The sequence below is a fragment of the Takifugu rubripes genome, chromosome 19, assembly GCF_901000725.2.
Source record: "Takifugu rubripes chromosome 19, fTakRub1.2, whole genome shotgun sequence".
NCBI classification, from domain to species: Eukaryota; Metazoa; Chordata; class Actinopteri; order Tetraodontiformes; family Tetraodontidae; genus Takifugu; species Takifugu rubripes.
Window position 1 is genome coordinate 4,885,196 of NC_042303.1, and position 23,058 is coordinate 4,908,253.

General features: G+C 44.7%; 1 protein-coding gene across 5 annotated transcripts; it reads left to right on the forward strand.

Moving 5' to 3' along the window:
• Window positions 1–544: 544 nt before the first annotated feature.
• LOC101078433 (casein kinase II subunit alpha-like) lies at window positions 545–21,600 on the forward strand. Of its 5 annotated transcripts, XM_029826066.1 has the most exons (14): window positions 561–684; window positions 1,321–1,410; window positions 2,985–3,094; window positions 3,169–3,280; window positions 3,359–3,460; window positions 7,753–7,803; window positions 7,934–7,993; window positions 14,336–14,419; window positions 16,828–16,938; window positions 17,304–17,411; window positions 17,556–17,656; window positions 18,704–18,852; window positions 18,928–19,017; window positions 20,488–21,600. In XM_029826066.1, exons 2-14 carry the CDS (start codon window positions 1,375–1,377, stop codon window positions 20,604–20,606), a joined length of 1,233 nt encoding a protein of 410 aa, XP_029681926.1. In that variant the 5' UTR covers window positions 561–684; window positions 1,321–1,374; the 3' UTR covers window positions 20,607–21,600. The 5 variants fall into 5 exon arrangements, with proteins under 5 accessions (XP_029681930.1, XP_029681931.1, XP_029681926.1 ...); XM_029826070.1 differs by lacking the exon at window positions 1,321–1,410 and having other exon boundaries at window positions 545–684; window positions 2,864–3,094; XM_029826071.1 differs by lacking the exon at window positions 1,321–1,410 and having other exon boundaries at window positions 547–684.
• The last annotated feature ends 1,458 nt before the right edge of the window (window positions 21,601–23,058 follow it).

Genomic DNA, 23,058 nt, shown 5'->3' on the forward strand with positions numbered 1-23,058 from the left:
ATGCTGTCTTCCTATCTCCTGACAGCTGCCCTTTGTTGCTCAGCATACCCGCCACCACTACTACTTGCCTTTCTATTCCAGTCATAGTCAAAGTATGCTGAGGTACCCATGAAGAAGGTACTGAACCCACAAATGCTGCTTTCACCCATATGTGTGCCCTCTCCGTGCCTGAAAGGGATAAAGTGGTCAAGAAGATGAAAAAAGAAGAAGCTGGAATAGCAGAGAGGTATTTCACAGGAAAGGGTAAATTGTGAACATTGTGGGTTGCGGGAAATGGTGGATCATACCCTCTTCCAGTGTCCAAAATACCAGGCAAAGAGATTCACACTCAAGGAAACGCTTAAAAGAAATAAGATACCATTTAATGTAACAGTTATTGTGGAGAAGTTGAGAGGATGTTGTATTTAGAGCGATTTTTAGAAGTACCTGGAATAGGATTTCGACCTTATGGTATTCCGCACCAGTCCAAAATGTGGCAGTAATGTACCTAGAAGCTGTTTGCAACCGCCATAGAAAGACCGAAGAAGAAGAGGAAGCCGTAGACACCAATAGGTAGCTGTGAGTGGCCATATTGTCTGTGATACAGCATAAATTACACACATTGTGAACGAAGGTTGAAGAAAGTGACTGTCTAGGAAGCGCTTACTTCTGTGGAGAAATATAGGTGGAAGAAATTAATTGGAGGTAATATACGCGCTGTTTTGGTCCTTCAGAAAACCGCCTCCTGTCGTTTTGGACATCGCAACCCCCTGTGTGATCTCGCTGCAGTCAGGCTAACAGCTCGGGCCTGTCTAAAGCCTTCAACTCTAATCTACTTGTCTCAGTGTGCAAAACATCCAGTCGGCATGCCTTTACTCATGAGCAGTAGCTAAACTGACCGGTGGCTAGTTTAGGCAGTGATAAACGAATGTGAAGTTTAATCCTCCACTTTATCAAATGGCGGCGTGCTATAATAAACTGGAGAGATGTTGCATACTTTCAAGCGAATGTCATAATAGTCACGTTACGACCTATAGTATGCTACCAATTGTGTCAATTGTGTTGTTTCTTAGCTTTGGTGGCCCGTTTCTGCTGCAACCTTTGATAATCATGACATGGCACTGGATCGCTAATAGATATTCTTGTGGAAGCTCGGAATCTGGATGATGAACTTGCTTTGGGCCTCAGTTTTGACACTGAAGCTGCAGAAAAATTTCTTGGCGTTTGACGATTTCTCTGAAGTTTTCAGCTCATTGTCCTGATAGAACCTCTCAAACGGACTCCGATTATCTTTTGGGGGTTCTCTGCAGTTTGCTACTTTTTGACATTTTACTCCTCCAGGCTTTCCTAGAACTTCTGCAGAGAAGCATCCCCACTGTGTGATGCTGCCTCATCATGAGTCATGTTGGAGATCGTACACTCATCCTCCAGGTGACGAAGAAGCTTTACATATGTTGGATGAGTTCTGGGGAAGATTTGGTTTTTTGTTTTTTTTTAGATTTTTTCTTTAAGATTTGACCGAAAAATATCTCAGCGGCTGATGCTTCAAAGGAAAAGAAAAAAAACACTGTTCCATAATAATCCCGCAATTAATCATTCTGCCAATCTAATTTGCTGTATTGGATCATTGGATATATCAGATGTTGCTACTTGATGATTCGAGCTTCCAAAGCCTTCATTGTCTGTCACTTAGGCTATGTGCACACTGCAGGCTTGCTCCAATCGGATTTCTTGTTTGGCTGTTCAGGTTACTCATTGACATGCTGGCCAACCTGCCCCAATAATTAGATGACCCTGACCCTCTAAAAATGTTATAAGCTTTCTCAAAGAGGAAGGTTTTAAGTCTAATCTTAAAGTAGAAAGGGAGCCAGCCTTCCCTACCAGAACAGAGAGGTGGTTCTGCAGCAGGGGGGCTCTCAATTCTACTTTTAAGAGATCATGGGAACCACAAGTAAACCAGCATTCTGAATACAGAGTGGTCTATTGGGATTATAAGGTGTCACTAACTCGTCCAGGTAGGATGGAACTTGGCCTCTGAGGACCTTGTATGTCAGAAGAATTCAAAAAAATGTTTAGATTTAATGGGCAGCCAAAGCAGAGAAGCCAACACAAGAGTAATGTAATCTCTTTTGTCAATGCCTGTCAGAACTCTATACTGCAGCATTTTGGATCAGCTGAAGACTTTTCAAAGAATGGTTTGGACATCCTGATAATAATGAATTACAGTAGTCCAGCCTGAAAGTAACAAATGCATGGACTAACTTTTCAGCATCATGCTCAGTCAATAATTTCTTAATCTTTGCAATGGGGCTCAAGTGAATAAAGCCACTTCTAGAGACTGTTTTAACATGTGAGTCAAAGGATAGATCTTGGTCAACAGTTACTCCAAGATTCCTCACAGAGACTCGAGGCTAAGGAGATACCATAGAGTGATCATGTGATCTAATCTATCCCTAAGAGATTCAGGACCACCATGACCATAACGTCGTTTTTCCTGAGAAGGAAATTTGAGGACATTAGGACTTTATAAGCCTGGAGCTTCACTAACTGCTCTGTCTCCTCTGGTTTCATGGATAAATAAAGCTGAGTGTCATCAGCATAGCAATGAAAATTTACTTCATGCTGCTGAATAATGTTTTCTGATGTACAAAGAGAAAAATGAGTGGTCCACTACTGTATAAAGAGGGAACATCATAGATGTGAGCAAACTGGTATCTATCTGGGAAATATGATCTAAACCAGTCCAGTGTAACTTTAACCTGCACTGTGATCTGTTTATTTAAAATCAGCGATCGCCCCAAAAATCCTGATCATGTAAAGCCTACCCTCAATTGTCATTACATTCTAAATACAGATTCTATGTTGTCTTCTTATCCCCTGACAGCGGCCCTTTGTTCCCCTCCCCCACCCCTTCCCTGTTGGCATCAGTCCTCTGAAGACCCCTTATCCTTCTGTTTCTCTCCCCACACCCATCATCTACTGCCTGAACCCTTATCTTTGCCAAGCTGTTGGACATGTCAGGACCAGTCCCGAGTCGGGCCAGAGTCTACACTGAAGTCAATACTCACCAGCCCCGAGAGTACTGGGACTATGAGTCTCATGTTGTTGAGTGGGGGTTAGTATGTTGTTGAGATGTCAAACTTGCAGCTTCTTAAACTTCACCGATGTTTGATTTTTTTTTAAACACAGAAACCAGGATGATTTTCAGTTAGTGAGAAAACTGGGACGTGGAAAGTACAGTGAAGTGTTTGAGGCCATCAACATCACCAGCAATGAGAAGGTGGTGGTGAAGATTCTGAAGGTTAGGGTTAAGGTGACCTCAAGTTTGTGTCATTGGCTGGTCTTAGTCTCACTCACTTTCTGTTGCTTTACAATAAAGCCTGTAAAGAAGAAGAAAATAAAGCGCGAAATCAAGATTTTGGAGAACTTGCGTGGAGGTCCTAACATCATTTCCCTCATCGATATTGTCAAAGACCCCGTGGTAAGTTATCTTGATGTTTTGGAATTGTTTGCTGGTGAATTGTGCAGAAGGTTTTTTTTTTTTATTTCCTTTTCCTTCACCACTATATTCCTTTTGGGTTGTGTATTGAAAGCTTAGAGAGCTTAGCAAATTGAATCCTTTCTGCAGGATTCAGGTAGTATATGACTGTAAGTATGCAGTTGGCTCCAAGTCTTAAACCATCCTCATTTTCTCCAAGTAACATTGGAATAGTGCATGAAATGTGTCCATTTAAATGTAATTTATTGTTGGCGGGTAAGGATTAAAGTCTAGATCCTGGTATATTGGGTTGGATGGTGGTATGCAGTATAAAATGTGGGTCTATTACAGGAAAAGGCAGAGTTGCTTGACATGATCAAGAAGAGGAACGTGTGTCCTTTGTGTCCAGGAGACCAGGTGGAAATGTAGCAAGGCTAGAAGTTTAGGAGCAGGGTTCAAGTTATTCTATCTTGGTGTAGATAGGAAGAGAAATGGAGTACAAGTTATCTTGAAGGAGGAGTTTGGTAGGGATATCTTGGAGGTAAAAAGAGTGTCAGAGTGATGAGTCTGAAACAAGAAATTGAAGGTGAGATGTTCGATGTCGTTTGCGAGTTTGCTCCACAAGTAGGATGTGAGCTGGAGGAGAAGAAAAAATTCGGGTTGGACCTTGATGAGGTGATGCAGAGCATCCCTAGAAGGGAGGGACTGGTCATTGGTGCAGACCTCAGTGGTCATGTTGGTGCAGGAAATGGAGACGATGAAGAGGTGATGGGCAGGGTTGGTATCCATGAGAGGAATGCAGTGTTGATGTTGGTTGACTTTGCAAAAAGGCTGGAAATGGTGTGAGGGTGAAGTTTTAGTCACCTGTGCTGTTCGTCACTAGACTCAGATCCACCACGCAAACAACAAGAGTTCCTTGCAAGGGAGAGTCGAGCAGCAGTTCAAGCTTCCTCTGTCAACTCTGATTGTCTGCTGCTCGCTTGCCTCTTTTATTGGTACAAACAGAATATGTGTCGAAACAGGATTTCATAACTCCTTGTCTCCTGACATCTTCTCCCATCTTAACAAACTTCTCATATTTTGACAAACAGGATACATCTGGGTGCTGGGTCCGGTTGTAAGCAGCTTCAGCACTTTTGCAACACATTCCTCTTTCCTGTCAGCATTCCTCAAACACTTAAAATCTACACATCACAGCATCTAAACTATAATAGTAATAACAACAATTCTTCTCACAATGGCTGTAGTGAATACTTTCTTCCAGAAGAGGCAGGAACATAGGGTGACCTATAAGAGTGGAGGTAGGAGTACACAGGTAGACTACATCTTGTGTAGACCGTGTAATCTGAAGGAGATCAGTGACTGCAAAGTAGTGATAGGTGTGTGTGTAGCCAGACAACATAGGATGGTGGTGTGCAGGATGACTCTGGTGGCGAAGAAGATGAAGTGGGCAAAGTAAGAGCAGAGGATGAAATTAAAGCTAAAAAAGGAAATGTTGTAAGACTTTTAGGAAGGAATTGAGACAGCCTCTGGATAGTCAGGGGGGTGCTCCCAGATGAATGGACAACTACAGCTAATGTGATCAGGGAGACAGGGAGTTGAGCACTTCAATCAATCAATCTTTATTTATATAGCGTCTTTTACAATCAAAATTGTGTCTAGGCACTTTACAGAATCCCAGGGCCTAACCCCAAACAAGCAACAGTGGCAAGGAAAAACTCCCCTTTAGCAGGAAGAAACCTTGAGCAGGACCAGGCTCATGTTGGAAGGCCCTCCTGCTGATGGCCAGCTGGGTAGAGAGAGAGGAGAAAGGGGAGGAGAGGAGAGAATAGGCATAGATCATAGAAAATACATACAGAAATACATTATATTTAGTAAAGTAAGCTGCCGGTAGAGTCAAGTTGAGTGGGTCAGCGGGGTTGGAGGTCAGTATGCAGCTCTGAAGGCGGCGATACCTGTAAATGAATACAGGGGGGGGCAGAAAAACTACACAAGAAATAACATCACTAGTCTACTTGATGAGGATGAGAGGAGAGGAGAGGAGACCATGACCCAGTGGGGTGACAGAGGCCTGTCAGGTGATCATGTTTCTGGACCCCGGCAGCCTCGGCCTATAGCAGCATAACTAAGATGTTAACCTAATGATTAGACAACCCCCTAAATATGATAATTTGTCTGTCTAGGAACTCTAGCACTTGACGTGTCATCTGGAAGGAAAGTAGAGAAGGAGACTTGGTGCAGGAGTGTATATAGAGAAAGAGGTTAGCTAAGAAGAAGTGGGACACTAGGAGGACTGAAGAGTAGACAGGAGTACAGGGCGATGCAGCGTAAGGTGAAAGTAGAGGTGGCAAGGGGCTTACAATGACGCTAGGTTGGACAGTAAGGAGGGAGAGACTCTATACAGGTTGCCAAGGCAAAGAGAGAGAGATGGAAAGGACGTGCAGCAGGTTAGGGTCGTTAAGGATCGGAATGGAAGTGTATTGACAAGTCCCAGTCGTGTCATGGGAAGATGGAAAGAGTACTTTGAAGAGTTGATGAATGAGGAAAATGGGAGAGAAGGAAGAGTAGAAAAGGTAACTGTTGTTGACTAGGAAGTAGAAAAGAAAGTAAGTATGAAGTGAGGAGGGCATTGAAGAGGATGAAGAGTGGAAAGGAACTCGGGGTGGAAAGGAACTCGGAGTTGATAGGCACTCGGAGTTTAAATACCTGTGGAGGTATGGAAGTGTCTAGGTGAGGTAGCAATAGAATTTCTGACTGGGCTGTTCAGGATCTTAGATAGTGAGAAGATGAGGAATGGAGGAGATGTGTGCTATTGCCCATTTTTTAAGAACAACTGCCAGGCATGAGGCCTAGAGGAAGACCAAAGAGGAGGCTTATAGATGTAGTGAAAGAGGACATGAAGGTAATTGGGGTGAGAGAAGAGGATGCAGAAATAGGGTTAGATGGAGGCAACTGATTCGCTGTGGTGACTCCTGAAGAGAAAAGCCAAAAGAAGAAGAATAGTGCACAGGTCAGCAGAGAAAGTCATATTTAGGGAGTAGTCTAGATTAAGCATAGTATCGCACTATACAGTTTCGGTGTTATTGTTCGGACTTTTGAGTCTTGGCCCTCCGAAAAGGCCCACAGGAAGCACACGGAAGTAATAACTCGTGGTTATTGATGTTCTTTTATTTTTAATCACTGTGACCACAGGTCATAAACCTGAAATTAATCCAAAATGAAAAGTTATATAAAATTGTCACTAAGCAGTAATCAATTAGCTGCACATATAGTCTAAATGAATTATACTCAATCAAAATCACTAAATTATACAACACAAAAACAGTATTTACCAGTAAAAAAATTAGCATTTTACATGCACAAGAAAGCTGGCTAAAGGTAGCCTGAGATGCTAACTAAGTTAGCTTATCGCGCTAGTGCGAATTAGCGATCAGCTTCTAGCAGTAATAACATGCTTACTAGAACAAACATTCTGTAAATATCACAGCAAACAGTTGTTATCATCTTTTACATGTACAAATTATACTATTATACTATTAACTAGCTTAACATTAGCTTACCAATGGGCAGTGTGCTCCTGTATAGCTCCAAAGCAAATTTAACGGCTTGAGATGAACCGTTAACCCGGAAGTCACCAAGCCCCTTTCACACTAAAATGCTCAACTTCAAAACAAATGAAAGAAGACTAAATCTTTAAATAGCCTATTTAAACCTTTATAATAATGATAAATAACACAAAATTCAGAGGACTTAACAGTTATTACTATATGGCTGCGATTATTCACAAATTCCAAAAGGAAGAACAGCTTTGATAAGCAAAATACCAGAGCAGATTCATTTGACCACATTGAGTAACAAAAAGTACTTTTTTCAGCTCTTGCATATTGTGTCCTGTTGCACCTCAACAACAATTCTGTACCCACAATACATCCAAATCATTCAGCTATTGTTGTTTCCCCCAAGAGCCAGCTAATCAAGCTATGAATGTGTTTGGGCTGCATAGACGGAGGACAAACGTTTTATCTACCCCTTAGTCCTCCTCCAGCTCTGCCCTCTTATCCAAGTATGTTTTTTTTTTCTGGCTCCAAATAGTCAAGAGGACGGCGTCCTGTAAGCCAAACTCCTCTTTTCAAAAACATCCCTTCACAAACCAATGCGTGACCTCAAGGAGGGTAGCCACTTGGAGGGCACGCAGGATGCCACTTATCGAGTCAGTTCAGACATGCTCCTTGTTACTGATTTATGATCCAAATGGCTTTGTGTAAACATTAAAATCAAGGTTTGTCCTGTTTCAGTCCCGGACGCCAGCCTTGGTCTTTGAGCACGTTAACAACACTGATTTCAAGGTATGACCTGAACCTTTCCTTCTGTTTTAATGAGTTGTTAGCTTATTCATGGGGTTTTGCTGGGGGTTAGGCTCGGAGTTTGTCCTCACTCGTCCCCTTTTAAGTTACATGATGTGCTTGTGGTCTACAGCAACTTTACCAGACTCTGACAGATTTTGACATCCGCTTCTACATGTACGAGATCCTCAAGGTGAGTCTCTCGGGATTTGGTCTTACTTCAAGTATGCAGAGATTTTATAGCCACAAATTAGCATAATATCAAGACTACTACAAATTGATTGATAGATCAGCCCAAAGAAATGGCAACACATTTCTCTCTTCCATTATTTATCTCTCTCCATCCATCTGCTAGTGTTACGAGCAGTTGTATTAGGACCCAAAAGCAGGCAGGACACAGTGGCGTATCGTCTTCCGAGGGGCTTTATTTATGTTCACAGAGAATAGTGCAACTCAAAAGGCGTGGAGACCACGACTCAGTTCTTAACCCAAACAGAAAAATGAAAACTTAATACAAAAAATCCCGAGCGGGGTCAAAAGCAGTCCACGAAGGAAATAGATAAACGATAGTCCGAGGAACGGGTTCAAAAGTAATCCACGAAGGAAAAAGTCTTACGATAGTCCAATTGGGTGTAGCCGGGGTTTTCCGAAACAGACAAAACACGCCAACGCTGGCCAACCGTGAGAACAGTCCATAAATAGGTGGCTTGATTACCGATAGTCTGCAGGTGCACCAGTCCCCGGCACCACCTGCGGCTGAGGCATGGCTCCACCACGCCCCCCGCAGGAGAAAACCTGCAAAGGAGTTCCCAGACACTGGGAACCTGACATTACCCCCCCGTCAACGGGCGCCTCCGGGCGTCCTTCCAGGCTTCTCCGGGTGGGCATGGTAGAAGTCGCGGAGGAGGCTGGTATCCAAGATGAACCGGCGGGGAACCCACGATCGCTCCTCCGGTCCATACCCCTCCCAGTCGACTAGGAACTGGAAGCCACGGCCTCGCCGGTGGACGTCCAGGATACTCCGGACCGTATAGGCAGGGCCTCCGTCCACAATGTGGGGAGGAGGTGGAGGGTCAGATGGGGGAACCAGAGCCGACTCTGCAACAGGCTTTACCTTGGAAACATGGAAGGTGGGGTGTATCCTCAACGCTGGGGGAAGCTTCAGGCGGACGGCTGCGGGGTTCACCATCCAATCCACCTCAAAGGGACCCACGAAGCGAGGAGCCAGCTTCCGAGACTCGACCTGGAGTGGAAGGTCCTTTGTGGACAACCAGACCTTCTGACCTGGTTGATAGGAGGGGGCTGGCGTCCGGTGTCGATTGGCCTGCAGTTGGGATCGACGAGAAGTCCGCAGTAGAGTCGAGCGGACCTGCCTCCACACCCTCCTGCAACGGTGAATGTTGGCCTGCACTGACAGTACAGCAACCTCCTCCTCCTGCCCCTCAAAGAATGGAGGCTGGTAGCCCAGGGAAGCCATGAAGGGGGACAGACCAGTGGAAGCAGAAACCAAGGAGTTGTGGGCGTACTCCACCCATGGCAGGTAGGTGCTCCAGGAGGATGGGTCTTGGGCTGCCACACACCTTAGGGCATCCTCCAGGCTCTGGTTGGTTCTCTCGGCCTGCCCGTTGGCCTGTGGGTGGTACCCCGATGTAAGACTGACCGAAGCTCCCAGCGCCGAGCAAAAGGACCTCCACACCTGTGAGCAGAACTGTGGACCCCGATCAGAAACTATGTCTGTAGGTAATCCGTGGAGGCGGAACACATGCTGGACCAGGAGCTCTCCAGTCTCAGCTGCTGACGGGAGTTTGGGTAGGGGAATAAAGTGGGCCGACTTGGAGAATCGATCGACCACAGTGAGAACGACTTGATGACCCTGGGAAGGAGGGAGGCTAGTGATGAAGTCCACTGCAATATGTGACCACGGTCGTCGAGGAATCTCCAGGGGCTGATGGGAGGCCTTCCCCCTAGAACACACCAGGCAGGCAGCTACGTAGTCTTTGGTGTCCCGGGCCATGGAGGGCCACCAGAAACGCTGTCGGAGGAAGTGTAACGAGCGGTTGACCTGGATGACAGGTTAATCTCGACGAATGGGCCCAGTGCAGCACCTCCGAGCGCACCGCCACCGGGACGAACAACCGGTTTGGAGGACATCCCCCAGGATCTGGGGCAGATTGCTGGGCCTCGCGGACCCTCTCCTCCACCTGCCAGGATGCAGCCCCCAGGATGCAGGAGAGGGGTAATATGGGGTCCGTGTCCGTCTCCCCAGGCTCAGAGGCGAACTGACGGGACAAGGCGTCAGGTTTCAAGTTACGCGAGCCAGGACTGTAGGTAAGTGTGAATCGAAACCTCCCTAAGAACAGAGCCCACCGAGCCTGCTGGGAATTAAGCCTCTTGGCGTTCCGGAGGTATGTGAGGTTCTTGTGGTCCATCCATACGATAAATGGTTGGGTGGCGCCCTCCAGCCAATGTCTCCACTCCTGAAGCGCCAGGACCACGGTCAGAAGCTCCTTGTTTCCCACGTCATAATTCCGTTCTGCGGGTGAAAGCCGGTGACTAAAAAAGGCGCACGGATGGAGCTTCTGGTCCTCTCCGCTCCTTTGAGACAGGACAGCCCCGACTCCCACATCTGAGGCGTCCACCTCAACCACGAACTGCCGACTGGGGTCGGGGTGAGTGAAAATGGGCGCCGACGAGAACAGGTCCTTCAGTCTGTTGAAAGCAGTTTCGGCCTCGGGAGTCCAGCGGAAGCTTAGTAGGGTGGAAGTGAGCCTGGTGAGCGGAGCGGCCACCTTGCTGTAGTCGCGGATGAAGCGACGGTAGAAATTAGCGAAGCCCAGGAACTGCTGCAACTGCTTACGGGAGGAAGGAGTTGGCCATTCCATTACTGCCCTCACCTTGGCTGGGTCTGGTGAAAGCTGTCCCCGCGCCACCACGAAGCCCAGGAAAGAGATGGAAGTGGTGTGGAATTTGCATTTCTCAGCTTTAACAAAAAGTCGGTTCTCCAGGAGCCGTTGGAGAACGAGCCGGACATGCTTGACGTGATCCTCCTCAGACTCGGAAAAGATCAAGATGTCATCTAGGTACACAAAGATGAACTTATTCAACATGTCCCGGAGCACGTCATTAATAAGGGCCTGAAACACGGCGGGAGTGTTGGTGAGTCCAAACGGCATCAAAATGGTACTCGAAATGGCCCAAAGGGGTGTTGAAGGCAGTTTTCCACTCGTCCCCCTCTCGAATCCGCACAAGATGGTATGCGCTCCGAAGGTCTAGTTTAGAAAAAACCTGGGCGAGGGGAGAGGGGCGAAGGCCGCGTCGAGGAGGGGCAGTGGATACTTATTCTTGACCGTGATTTCATTCAGGGACCGATAGTCGATGCAGGGGCGCAGGGTTCCATCCTTCTTCTGCACGAAGAAAAAACCAGCACCAACTGGGGAAGAGGAGGGCCGGATCAGGCCAGAAGCTAGGGACTCTCCAATATAATTCTCCATCGCCTCCTGTTCCGCCCTGGAGAGGTTGTAGAGTCGGCTCGACGGTAACATGTCCCCGGGGAGGAGATCGATGGCACAGTCATACGGTTGATGGGGCGGAAGGGAGAGCGCCCGCTGCTTGCAGAAGACCTTGCCTAGGTCATGGTACTCCCTCGGAACCTGGGACAGATCGGGAATCTCCTGGGCGGGTGCCGAAGTCCCTGACGAGGAGGTGACCGCCGAACGTAAACAGTTGGTGTGGCAGTTAACGCTCCAGCTCACCAGCCTCCCGGTTGGCCAGTCGAACTGAGGGTTGTGTAGGGCCAGCCACGGGGACCCGAGGACTCCAAGGGATGAGGAGGAGCGGATGAGGAAGAAGTGGATCTGTTCCCGATGATTTCCTGAGATGATGAGAGTGATTGCCTGGGTCCGGTGGGTAATCCTAGCCAAGACTTCTCCGTCGAGACCCAGAATGGTCTTCGGTTCGGGCAGCGTCTCGAGGGGAAGGCGAACCTGCCGGGCCAGGTCCTGGCTAATGAAGTTGCCGTCTGCACCCGAATCCACCAGGAAGGTTGTTGGCACCGACTCCTGCCCCCAAAGGAGCGTGCCGGAGAGGGTTAGACGGACGGGGGGTGAGCAGGAGGAGGATCCGCTCGCCAGCACTCCTGCCGGCGTTGACGAGCTTAATCTTTTGGCCGCACTGGGCAGTCGTCGAGGAGGTGGCCTGCGTGGCCACAATAGGTGCACAACCCAGCTGAGCGCCGGCGCCGACGTTCCGACTGGGTTAGATGTGTTCGACCCAACTGCATTGACTCGCAGGTTGAAGCCTCAGGGACAGGGACGAAGGCTGACGAGTCCCCGGTGGTCTCCCTCGGCCTGGAGAACCTCCCTGAAGCTCTCCCCATCCGCTCGCTCATCCTCTGCCGGCGTCGCTCCCGAAATCGATTGTCCAATCGAGTAGCCAGACCGATGAGCGCCTCCAAGGTCTCCGGCTGCTCCCTCGCTGCTAACTCGTCCTTCAGATCATCGGAAAGCCCCTGTGTAAAAACTCCCTGAAGCGCTGCGTCGTTCCAACCGCTTCGGGCAGCAAGGATGCGGAAACTAATTGAGTAGTCAGCGACAGTGCTGGACCCCTGGCGCAGGGACAGAATCTGGGAGGACGCTTTGCTGCTCTGAATGGGATGATCAAAAACACGTCTTAATTCGGCCGTAAAAACCGGAAAACTAGAGGACGCGGGGGTCTGGTTCTCCAACATGGCTGTGGCCCATTGCGCCGCTCTCCCAGAGAGTAGGTTTACAATGAAGGCAATTTTTGCCCTGTCACTGGGGTATGTGAGGGGTTGGAGATCAAAAACAAGCGAGCACTGGAGCAAGAATGAGGCACACGCACCTGCTTCTCCGGAATACCGCTCCGGGATAGGAACGTGGGGCTCTCGTGGTGTAGTAGTAACCAGCTGTGACGCGACTCTCGGTGCCTCCGCTGGGGTCGGAGGCTCGTCCCCAGGCGAGCAGGTTCGTCACGCTGGTGTTAAGCGTCTGGAGAGAGGTCCAGATGTCGGTAAGGAGCTGGTCGTGTTGACCCAGCAACCTACCCTGAGCCTCCAATGTACGGCGCACTGCGTCCTGGTCCGCCGGATCCATGTTGGTTGGCGTGTAATGTTACGACCGGTTGTATTAGGACCCGAAAGCAGGCAGGACACAGTGGCGTATCGTCTTCGGAGGGGCTTTATTTATGTTCACAGAGAATAGTGCAACTCAAAAGGCGTGGAGACCACGACTCAGTTCTTAACCCAAACAGAAAAATGAAAACTTAATACAAAAAATCCCGAGCGGGGTCAAAAGCAGTCCACGAAGGAAATAGATAAACGATAGTCCGAGGAACGGGTTCAAAAGTAATCCACGAAGGAAAAAGTCTTACGATAGTCCAATTGGGTGTAGCCGGGGTTTTCCGAAACAGACAAAACACGCCAACGCTGGCCAACTGTGAGAACAGTCCATAAATAGGTGGCTTGATTACCGATAGTCTGCAGGTGCACCAGTCCCCGGCACCACCTGCGGCTGAGGCATGGCTCCACCACGCCCCCCGCAGGAGAAAACCTGCAAATGAGTTCCCAGACACTGAGAACCTGACAGCTAGTCAGGTTGACAGGATTCTGTACATGTCAGCTCCTGTTGTCATCTTTGTTAAATATACTTTAGACATTATCTGTTGTGTTGAGCCAACACGGCTAACACGTTGTAACTACGGCAATATGTGAGTGACACAGAGGCATTTTTATTGAAATTGAAATTATTTTCCTGTATACAAATGTAAAACCTAGGTTAATACAGGTTAACACAAAAACAACTATATACAGTATGTAACACATGTGAGTTTTTGATTTCAATCTGTTATTTTCTTTAATTTTATTGAATCAAGCTGTGTTTTTTCACTGTTCAGTCAAAAGTACCATAAATGCTGCACTATAGAGCGTGCTTGACTATAAGCCGCACCATCAAGGTTCATAAAATTTAAGAAAAAATACACAGATAAGCTGCAGGTTTACACTTTGACATGAGATCTCCATGACAAAGGTGTGGACCTAATGCACAAAAAGACCTTATTAAAACAACAATTAAACAAGCATCTTCCTCAGTGCATTACAGTATCTCTTCAACCTGTCTTGCTTGTTTGCTGCCTGAGCATCCTCTGGTGGCCGCTCGGTCGTTAATATCCCTTCAAATTCAGAAAACTTTATTTATCCCGGTGGGGTGTTGAGGAAGTCATAAAAATCCATAAATAGGTCGCATCTCTCTATAAGCCGCAGAGATCAAAGCATGGGGAAAAAGTACCGGATTAAAATATAGAATTTACAATATTGTCCATCTTTTCCCTTTAAACTTTGCTTCCTGTACTTTTAGTCGGTGTATCATAAAAATGTTTTTAGGCTTGATTTTATTCAATGAAGCACATCTCCATCTCACATTTAAGAGAAACCATAATCATGGATTTGGTATTGATTTGTTCGATTACTTTTGTTTCTGTTCACTAAATCCAAGTTGATGGTTCTTTTTGTGCTCTCCAGGCTCTGGATTATTGCCACAGCATGGGAATCATGCACAGAGACGTGAAGCCACATAATGTGATGATTGATCATGAACATCGTAAGGTTGGTAGAGTCTGTCATTGAGGCTGCTGTGTGGGACCTCTTCCTTTTTTAGAGTGTGCATATATGCATCTCTCTAATAAATTAATTATACTGCTACAGGGAACAGAGCTGACTGATGGAATTTGTGCCCACTTTAAACCACTGAAACACTTATATTTGCAATCGACCCACACAAATCCAAGAAATGGAGAAGAAATTGAGCATGCATATAAGTCAGTTCAAAATAAACCACAGACACAAAAAGTCATTGGTGGAGATGAGTTAAACACATGGTGTTTATACATTGCACACAAAGAAACACCAGGGTGGCATTTCAGGATTTATCCACCCTGGAAATTAGCACGTAGACAAAAGGTCCATATCAAAAATCTTTGACAGATACTCCTAAACCTGTCTCCATGTGGACAGGTCCTAAGACAATAAACTTTTTTTTAGTTTATTTTTCTTTTCTACTAAAAGTAAGGCTTTGTTGGGTTGTGGAAGTACTATAAGGATTTAACATAGTTTTTCAAAAAGAAAAATGTCTTGTGGAAAAATTATTACATTTTGCTTGATGAATTTGTCTGACTGTATTTGTCCTAATTCAAAGATAGTTTCATGGTGGGTTTCAGTTTGAAAAATCATGATCATCTCTATTGTCCAGTTTCTTATTTTACAAATCGGTATCAGTGCAAAACTAGAATAAATGTCAGGAAACTATTATTGTAAATCTCTGCTGGTACCGCTGCCTGTGTTCAGCAGAGATGTCCATTCAAGTATGGGGCAGTTTGCTGGCCAGGGTGACAGGCACCTGGCGAATCAACCAAAATCAAGAGGTCATTGATATCTGTCAGTTTGGGGCAAACACTGGCAAAAAGGGCTTAAGAATTCTTTTCAGTACTCTGAAAACAGTATTCAAGTGTATATATTAAAATCTCAACATACTTCTCCTTCACATGATCAAAATGCCACTCCTTTTAAAATAATGGGCCTTCCAAATCATTTGTCCTCCCAAAAACTGAATCTCACAGGAATTCATCAGCTTCTTTAATTCTCAACTTGCTGTATCTAATTTCTGTAAAAAGCCAAACAATTCTAAGAATCTTACTGTAAGTCCTAAATGATTGATAAGATTAAGATTTACTTTATTCATCCCCGTAGGGAAATTGAATTGTAATAGCAGCATAGACATAAAGAAATATAACTATATTATATAGACACAAATAGCAGCAGGTATATTTACAAAGCATAGAAATAGAATAAAAATAATAACAAATAAGATTAGAACATAAACATAAAAATAAGAATAAGAAGATTATTAAATAGTTACTGTAATTGAATGGGTTGGAGGGCACCTGAGCTGATGCATAAATCCAATCAAGAGAGCTCAGCTCTCACAGAAAAGGATGAATTATAGAGTCTAATGGCAGACGGCAGGAACGACTTTCTGCACCATTTCTTAGAGCAACGAGGCTGCAGGAGTCTGTTGCTGAAGCTGCTTCTCAGTTTGTCCACTGTGTTGTGGAGGGGGTGGGAGGGATTGTCCATGATTGTCCGCACTTTTGACACCCTGTCCCTCACCAGCTCGTCCATGTTTGCCAGTTTAGAGCCAACAACAGACTCTGCCTTTTTAATGAGTTTGTTGAGTCTGTTGGCATCCTTTGCTTTAATGCCTGCTCCCCAGCACACTACAGCAAAGAAGATGGTGCAAGCCATGACAGACTGATGAAACATCTGGAGCATCCTGCTGCAAACACTGAAGGACCTGAGTCACTTGAGGAAATAGAGTCTGGCCTTCAGCATCGGTGTTTGTGGTCCACTCCAATTTATTGTCCAGCTGAACACCCAGGAACTTGTAAGCTGGTAATATTTCCACATCTTTCCCACTAATGCAGACTGGGCAAGGTGGAGAGTTACTTTTACTGAAATCCACCACCACCTCCTTTGTCTTGGTCACATTGAGCTGCAGGTGGTTCTCCCTGCACCACCTGACAAAACTCTCCACAAGGTCCCTGCATTCATCCTCTGTCCATTCTCTACACAACCGACTATGGCTGTGTTATCCGAGTGCTCCTGGAGGTGACATGACTCAGGGTGCTACTTGAAGTCAGCTGTGTAGGTGGTGAACAGAAAGGGGGGCAGCACAGTTCCTTGAGGAGCCCCTGTGTTGCTCATCAGGGGGTCGGACACCCAGCTCCGCAGTCTCACAAACTGTGGTCGACCACAGTGAGTCAAAATGTGTCAGAAACAAAACTGTAACATCAGATTCTATAGAAAAAGTGACCTGAAATGCCTTCTTTAATGAATTGGAGATGGACTCCCCCCTCATATAATGGGAGGGGAAATGCTGAGTTTTTTCCTGTTTGCGGTTATGAAGTGTGTGGGAAGTTCTGTGGTCAAAATTAAAAGGTTATTTTATATGTTTTCAGCTCAGGCTGATTGACTGGGGTCTGGCTGAGTTTTACCATCCAGGCCAGGAATACAATGTAAGAGTGGCGTCCCGCTACTTTAAAGGACCTGAGCTGTTGGTGGATTATCAGGTATGGCAGTTGGTGTGGATGCGTGTCTCATGCTGTGTTTCATGTGTCTGTGTGTGTGTGTGTGTGTGTGTGTGTGTGTGTGTGTGTGTGTGTGTGTGTGTGTGTGTGTGTGTGTGTGTGTGTGTGTGTGTGTGTGTGTGTGTGTGTGTGATTTTTGGATGGAGGAATACCAGAACCCATTGCTTTGGTTTTGGTGCCTCAAAGGTGCTCATTTTCTCATTCTATCTTCAGTCAGTGGTGTAGCCTCAGTCATGGTGTTTCATTGTCAAAAGTGATTTAGCTATTTATTTGCTGGTCGTGTTGGATTTTGAGTGGTGTGAATAATTTAGTAGTTAATGTTCCCTCTGTGTGTTTCTGTTTTGTAGATGTATGACTACAGTCTGGACATGTGGAGTTTGGGCTGTATGTTGGCAAGCATGATCTTCAGAAAGGAGCCCTTCTTCCATGGTCATGACAACTATGACCAGGTATATGTATGTGCCATTGATCAGCATTCATTTTACAGAAAATTAATCCTTTTTAGTAAATTATTTTCTGCGTGATCACACTGAACATTTGAGACACTCGTGTGGCATTTCTGGATTTCATGTGGTTCTTTTGTCTCGGTTTTTCTGCAGTTGGTGAGAATAGCCAAAGTTCTGGGCACTGAAGATTTGTATGACTACATTGACAAGTACAACATTGAGCTGGAACCTCGCTTCAATGACATCTTGGGAAGGTGAGAAACTACCCCCTGAAAGACGGTGGTCGACCATCTTTAGCTAATTTATTCAGACTAATCTGTAGACTATTATCATTATTATTATCATTATTATGCTCAAACATTTCACTGATTTATGACAATATATACACACATACGCATAGCATTTCTTTACTGGCAGAAATCTGGTCACAATTGTGGCTATTAAGCTTCACACGTATGCCCTGAGTAAGAAATTCAGAAATCCTAGTTTAATCTACCTGAGCCACTATATCAGATTGGCCGACATTTCATATATTATACAATTGTTGGATCAGCTGTAATGTTTTAATTCACCGTTCCTATCAATTGCGTAGCTTGCAGATGTCTGGTGTTTTACTTTACAAATTTCACCACACCAACATGAATATTTGTGAGTGAAGATGTTGCTAGCTAATTATTTATAAGTATTTATAAGAATAATTGCTTAAATAAAGTCATTGATTTAAACAAAGCAAAACAGACACGTCATTAGTTCAAATGTGGGGTTTCTTTACGTCTCTGTGACAGTTATATTTTGAGCTCTGTCAGTATTTGATGGACAATGATTTAAATGTTTAAAGTGATTTAATGACATCAAAGTAAGTTAACTTGTGCCAAATATTAAGTCTTAAGTTATTTTGGGTTGTCTTCATTGAACTTGTATCTGGCCAGTGTTGAATATTAATATTTTGAGTCTTTTTTTAATTAACTTATTCTGTCTTAACCTTAACCTACTTTTCTATAGATGGAGTCTGAAATAAAGAATTGAATGAGTTCCCTCTACAGATAGTTGATGTTTAACCTTTTCATCTTGGTCTGTTTGGGCAAACATTGGCAAAAGGCCAAAAGGCTGATACTGTCTTTTGATACTAATTAAACATGTCTATACAGTAAATAAACAAGTTATTTTTACTGCTCCTTTCTGTCATCAAATTCTGATCACTTACGGGTTTACTTAACCTCACTGATTGGCCTTAAAAAGCCTGATCGTGTAAAACTTTGTATAATCTTTGATTGATGTCCATTTTGTGGGTTGGATGTCAGACATTCCCGGAAGCGATGGGAGCGCTTTGTCCACAGTGACAATCAGCATCTGGTCAGTCCTGAGGCTTTAGATTTCCTGGACAAGCTGCTTCGCTATGACCACCAGATCCGCCTGACTGCCCGTGAAGCTATGGACCACCCCTACTTCTGTAAGTCGTCATCGCAAAGAATCCTGGTTATTGGCAGTACAGAGAAAAACAGATTAATTTTCAGTGTTCCCACAGTTCCCATCATGAAAGATCAGTCACGTGTGACCGTCTCAGCCAGCCTCGTCGGTGGGAACACAGCTGTTAGCACAACCAGCATGATCACTGGTGAGAATCAGTATTTATTTATTTATTTTTTAAAACTGTTGCTCTTAAAATCACACCATTTGAATCATGTACTCATCCAAATTTGATCCAAATCAGGCATCAATTAAGAGAACTGGTTACAGGAAAATTTACGGTTAACCCTATGCCTGAGTAGGAAGCATTAAACCCTGCTGGCCACACGGTGGAACTGCAAACATGGGGTTGTTCACGTGCTTCCACTTGGCCCAAAAAGACTCTTTTCCATAGGCTCGCATGGTGAAAGAGATGTCTAGAACTCAGCCAATAAATGGTTTGTGGCTACATAAATCTACTAGAAAGGGCCTTTTAATGACCCTTATTTAAATCTTTATGCTCCCTTCTTCAATTACATTTTTAGCCGGGTTCTAGCGTATTCTCCACATTGTAAACGCTCACCCGAGCCTGGCATCCATATAGCCTGGCTGTAGGTTCATGTTAGATCCATCTGCACGTTATTTTAGTGCATCTAGAACAGGGGTCGGCAAGCTTTGGAGCCGCATGTGGCTCTTTAGCACCGTCCTAGTGGCTCCCTGGAGCTTTTTCAAAAATATAAAAATGTAAAAAGATGGTGTGAATATATGTTTTGTTTTAATATAATTTCTGTAGGAGGAAAAACACAACAAACATTCTTCAAGTTTTCCAATGCTGTAAAAATGCGTATAATAAGTATTTAATTTCAAGATCTCATTATAATGGAAGTTAAAGCGCCATCGTACAGCAGAGTTGTCACGTGGTGCGTCATTCTCTCCAGGATGCGGTGCAGGGAAAAGAAACATTTAATCATGATTGCTAATAATGTATTTGTAGCCTACTGATCATTTTAAAAATAGGCTAATATAGACACTTACAGCATGTGTTGCCTTCATAATAAGATTTATATAAGGCTTTTAATTTTTTGCGGCTCCAGACAGATGTTTTTTGTTTTTGTTTGGTTCAATATGGCTCTTTCAACATTTTGGGTTGCCAACCCCTGATCTAGAAGCTTAATTCGTAACATCTAATTCTCTCAGATGAATGAATATCAGTAATATGTCCAGCACAAAGTAATATAGTCACAACTGTAAACTATCAACAACTTGATATTAATTAATCATTAGAGCTCTTCCACAGATTAACAGCTCTAACAGAAACACATCACAAACACACAAACATCAATCCAGGAGGACTCAATTAATCTGCAACCACCCAATATGTTTTGAAAGAATCTGTATTTTCAGATGGCAGCTCTTTGTTTGGACACCACTGTATATTTTATGTCTGAGAGCTATTATCACAAGTGAGGTTGGGACTATTTATAGTAACAACAGTTCCTTTTGTACACCAGCAATTAAAATCATTCAGCGTTTCTTTACAACTTTGACCCTGAATACCTGTTTAGGGTTAGGGAGCTGTGGATATGATATCACGGACGCACCGTGCCTAATTACACCTTACTTCCCCTGTATGTTGAAGGAATCTCTGCCTTACCAGCCTCCACTGCCTTGGGTCCTCTGACTGGCTCACCGGGCCTGTCAGCTGCCACCAATGTCCTGAACACCCCGTTGCCTGCTGCTGCCAGCGCTCCACAGTGACTGCTTACTTCCTGGTACACCTGCATCAATCACTTGCCCACATGGAGGAGAAGTGAACACATACACATACGCAAGCCCTCTTCACATCCAACAGAAATGTGTGCCCTCATTTATCAGCCATCAGAGAGCACAATGCTCCAGCTCCTGTATGTGTCCAAGAACCTGCTCCCGTCCAGGGCCCTGTTATAGTGCTGGATGTTGCTGACCAGCTCTCTGGTAATGTTCAAATAGTCACCAACATAGTGTCAAATCAAAATGTTTGGTCTTTTGTCCCCTTTTAGCCTGAGTGAATGAGCACGTACAGATGAATGTTGAGAAACTCAGCTGTCCAGCTGCAGAAAGCCTTGGTGGAAGCTGTAGCGTTTAGCACTTCAGTCTGCTATTAGGACCCAAAGTAGCACATTATTAAATGTCCCAGAGGAGTTTAATGCCGCTGCAGCATGTGAGGAATGCTGTTAATGGGAACTCTGGCCAACAGGCCTCACCTGTCTTCTTTTTGCTTTGTTGGGTTGTTGCAGACAGCATGATGATTTCATCACCATCACAGCATTATAAAGAAAGTCTCTATTTGAAGCCAGGCAAGGCTGATCCTGGCTTGAAAAGAAATTCTTTTCTCAAACATGCTGCTTTCCACTTTCTGAAATTACTTCTTGACATAACCAAGATTTCCTCAGTTTTTGTGGGGAAATGTTTGGTTTAACTGCTGTGTCACCACAGCTGTAGATGCTGTGAGGAAGATTAGAACTGAGTATTGATGACCACCTTTTATACGAGTCCCACCAACAAGCTCAATGATTAGCACCTAAAAGGTCCAATGTTTGAAAATCTGTTTTAAGAGTCATTGTCCCCATTTCCAACTCCTTCAAATGAGATGGATCATGCGCACATTGACCTGGAATTGGCGCTGCCTCTGCATTAGTGTAAATATTTTTATGTTTCTATGTATAAAACTGGTATTTGACACTGTAAATAAACATTTTTTATTTATCATATACACTTGCTTTGCTTTATAGCAAGTTCATCCATGTTCTGAGATAATCACATGCTTATTTTTACTGCAGATTCTGAGCTTTGACGCCAGGATTAATCCATCTGAAAACACACACAGACGTCACCAATGTCGGCCTAGCTCAAAAGAATCTGCAAAGTTGCTTAAATCCAATGAATTGTGTCTCCACTACACACCATGTAACCCTGAAAGCAGGTGAATGTGGAATTGACAAAAGTCAGCAGGAAATATTTTTCACTTTTGAACGTGACAGATGTTCTTGAACTCTTTAAACACATGTTGGAGATTTCTTTCTTTCATATAGTCAAAATGGAGTTGTGAATTTGGATTCTTTTTAAATTAATGAGTGAACTTGTCTTCCTCTGGATACCTTTTCATTGTGACAAATTTAGATTTTCATAAATCTGCTCGGTGGTCCTTATGGTCCCTGATGATTTTTAAAAAAAAAAAGTTTAATAAAAAGATATATCTAGTTTAGATTGAATTGGTACAGGTTTGGTTTCAGGATCTTGAATAAAATCCAGAATGACTAAAAATACTAATACTGCAGACATTGAACATAACCCAGATGTGTGGCTCCATCAGCACGTCCTGGTTTGGTTGCTTGTTCACAATTCTCCATCTGGACAGGGGATGTGAACCTGAACTCTGTGGTAGTGTGTAGAATTGTTTCTCCAGCTGAAGAAAGGACAGGATCCATTTTTGTGGTACAACCTGAAGATGTGACAAAAAACATCATGTCAGGATTTATGTTGTTTTAAAATCTAATCTTTTTGTTTCACCAGTCAACACTACACCTGTTAAAATGCAGCTCCAGATCTATCTCCCCCAGAGTCTTCCCTTTGGTCTCTGGAAGTATGAAGAAGAAGAATATTCCAACTAAGAATGCTAATGCCCCAGAGAGCAGGAAAATCCCAGAGACACCAACGGCCTCTGTCTGTCAAACAAGGGTCACATGATTAACAGAGTGACTCCAGTAGCACACTCAAAGATGGATTCTGGAGCCACCATCTCGGACACAAAAATGCAACAGGACATGGAAGATATGCGCACGCCAAAGCCCACAATCATCCTGCCCAACAGCAGAGCAATGTAGGAGTTGACGAGCAAGATCACACTGCCGCTGAGAATCATGATGTTGCTGAGCAGGATGGACTTCCTGTGGCTTTGGTCAATTAAGCAGCCAGCTGTGATGGAGGCCAACAGTGCACCCATCAATAAAGAGCTGACCAGAGCCTCCTACTGGGCGCATGTCAGGCGAAAGTCCACCTTTAGCTGCAGCAGAGCTGCATGGCCAGCTCGTACCTGAAAACCAGACCACCCAGAGCAGAGATCATACTGACCCACATGACAATGGAATAGTCTACAGGAAAAACAAGTTGTTTTTGGGGGCAGGGGGTTAAATTTTCACCTGGATTTTTTTCTGTTGTATTTGTTGCACAG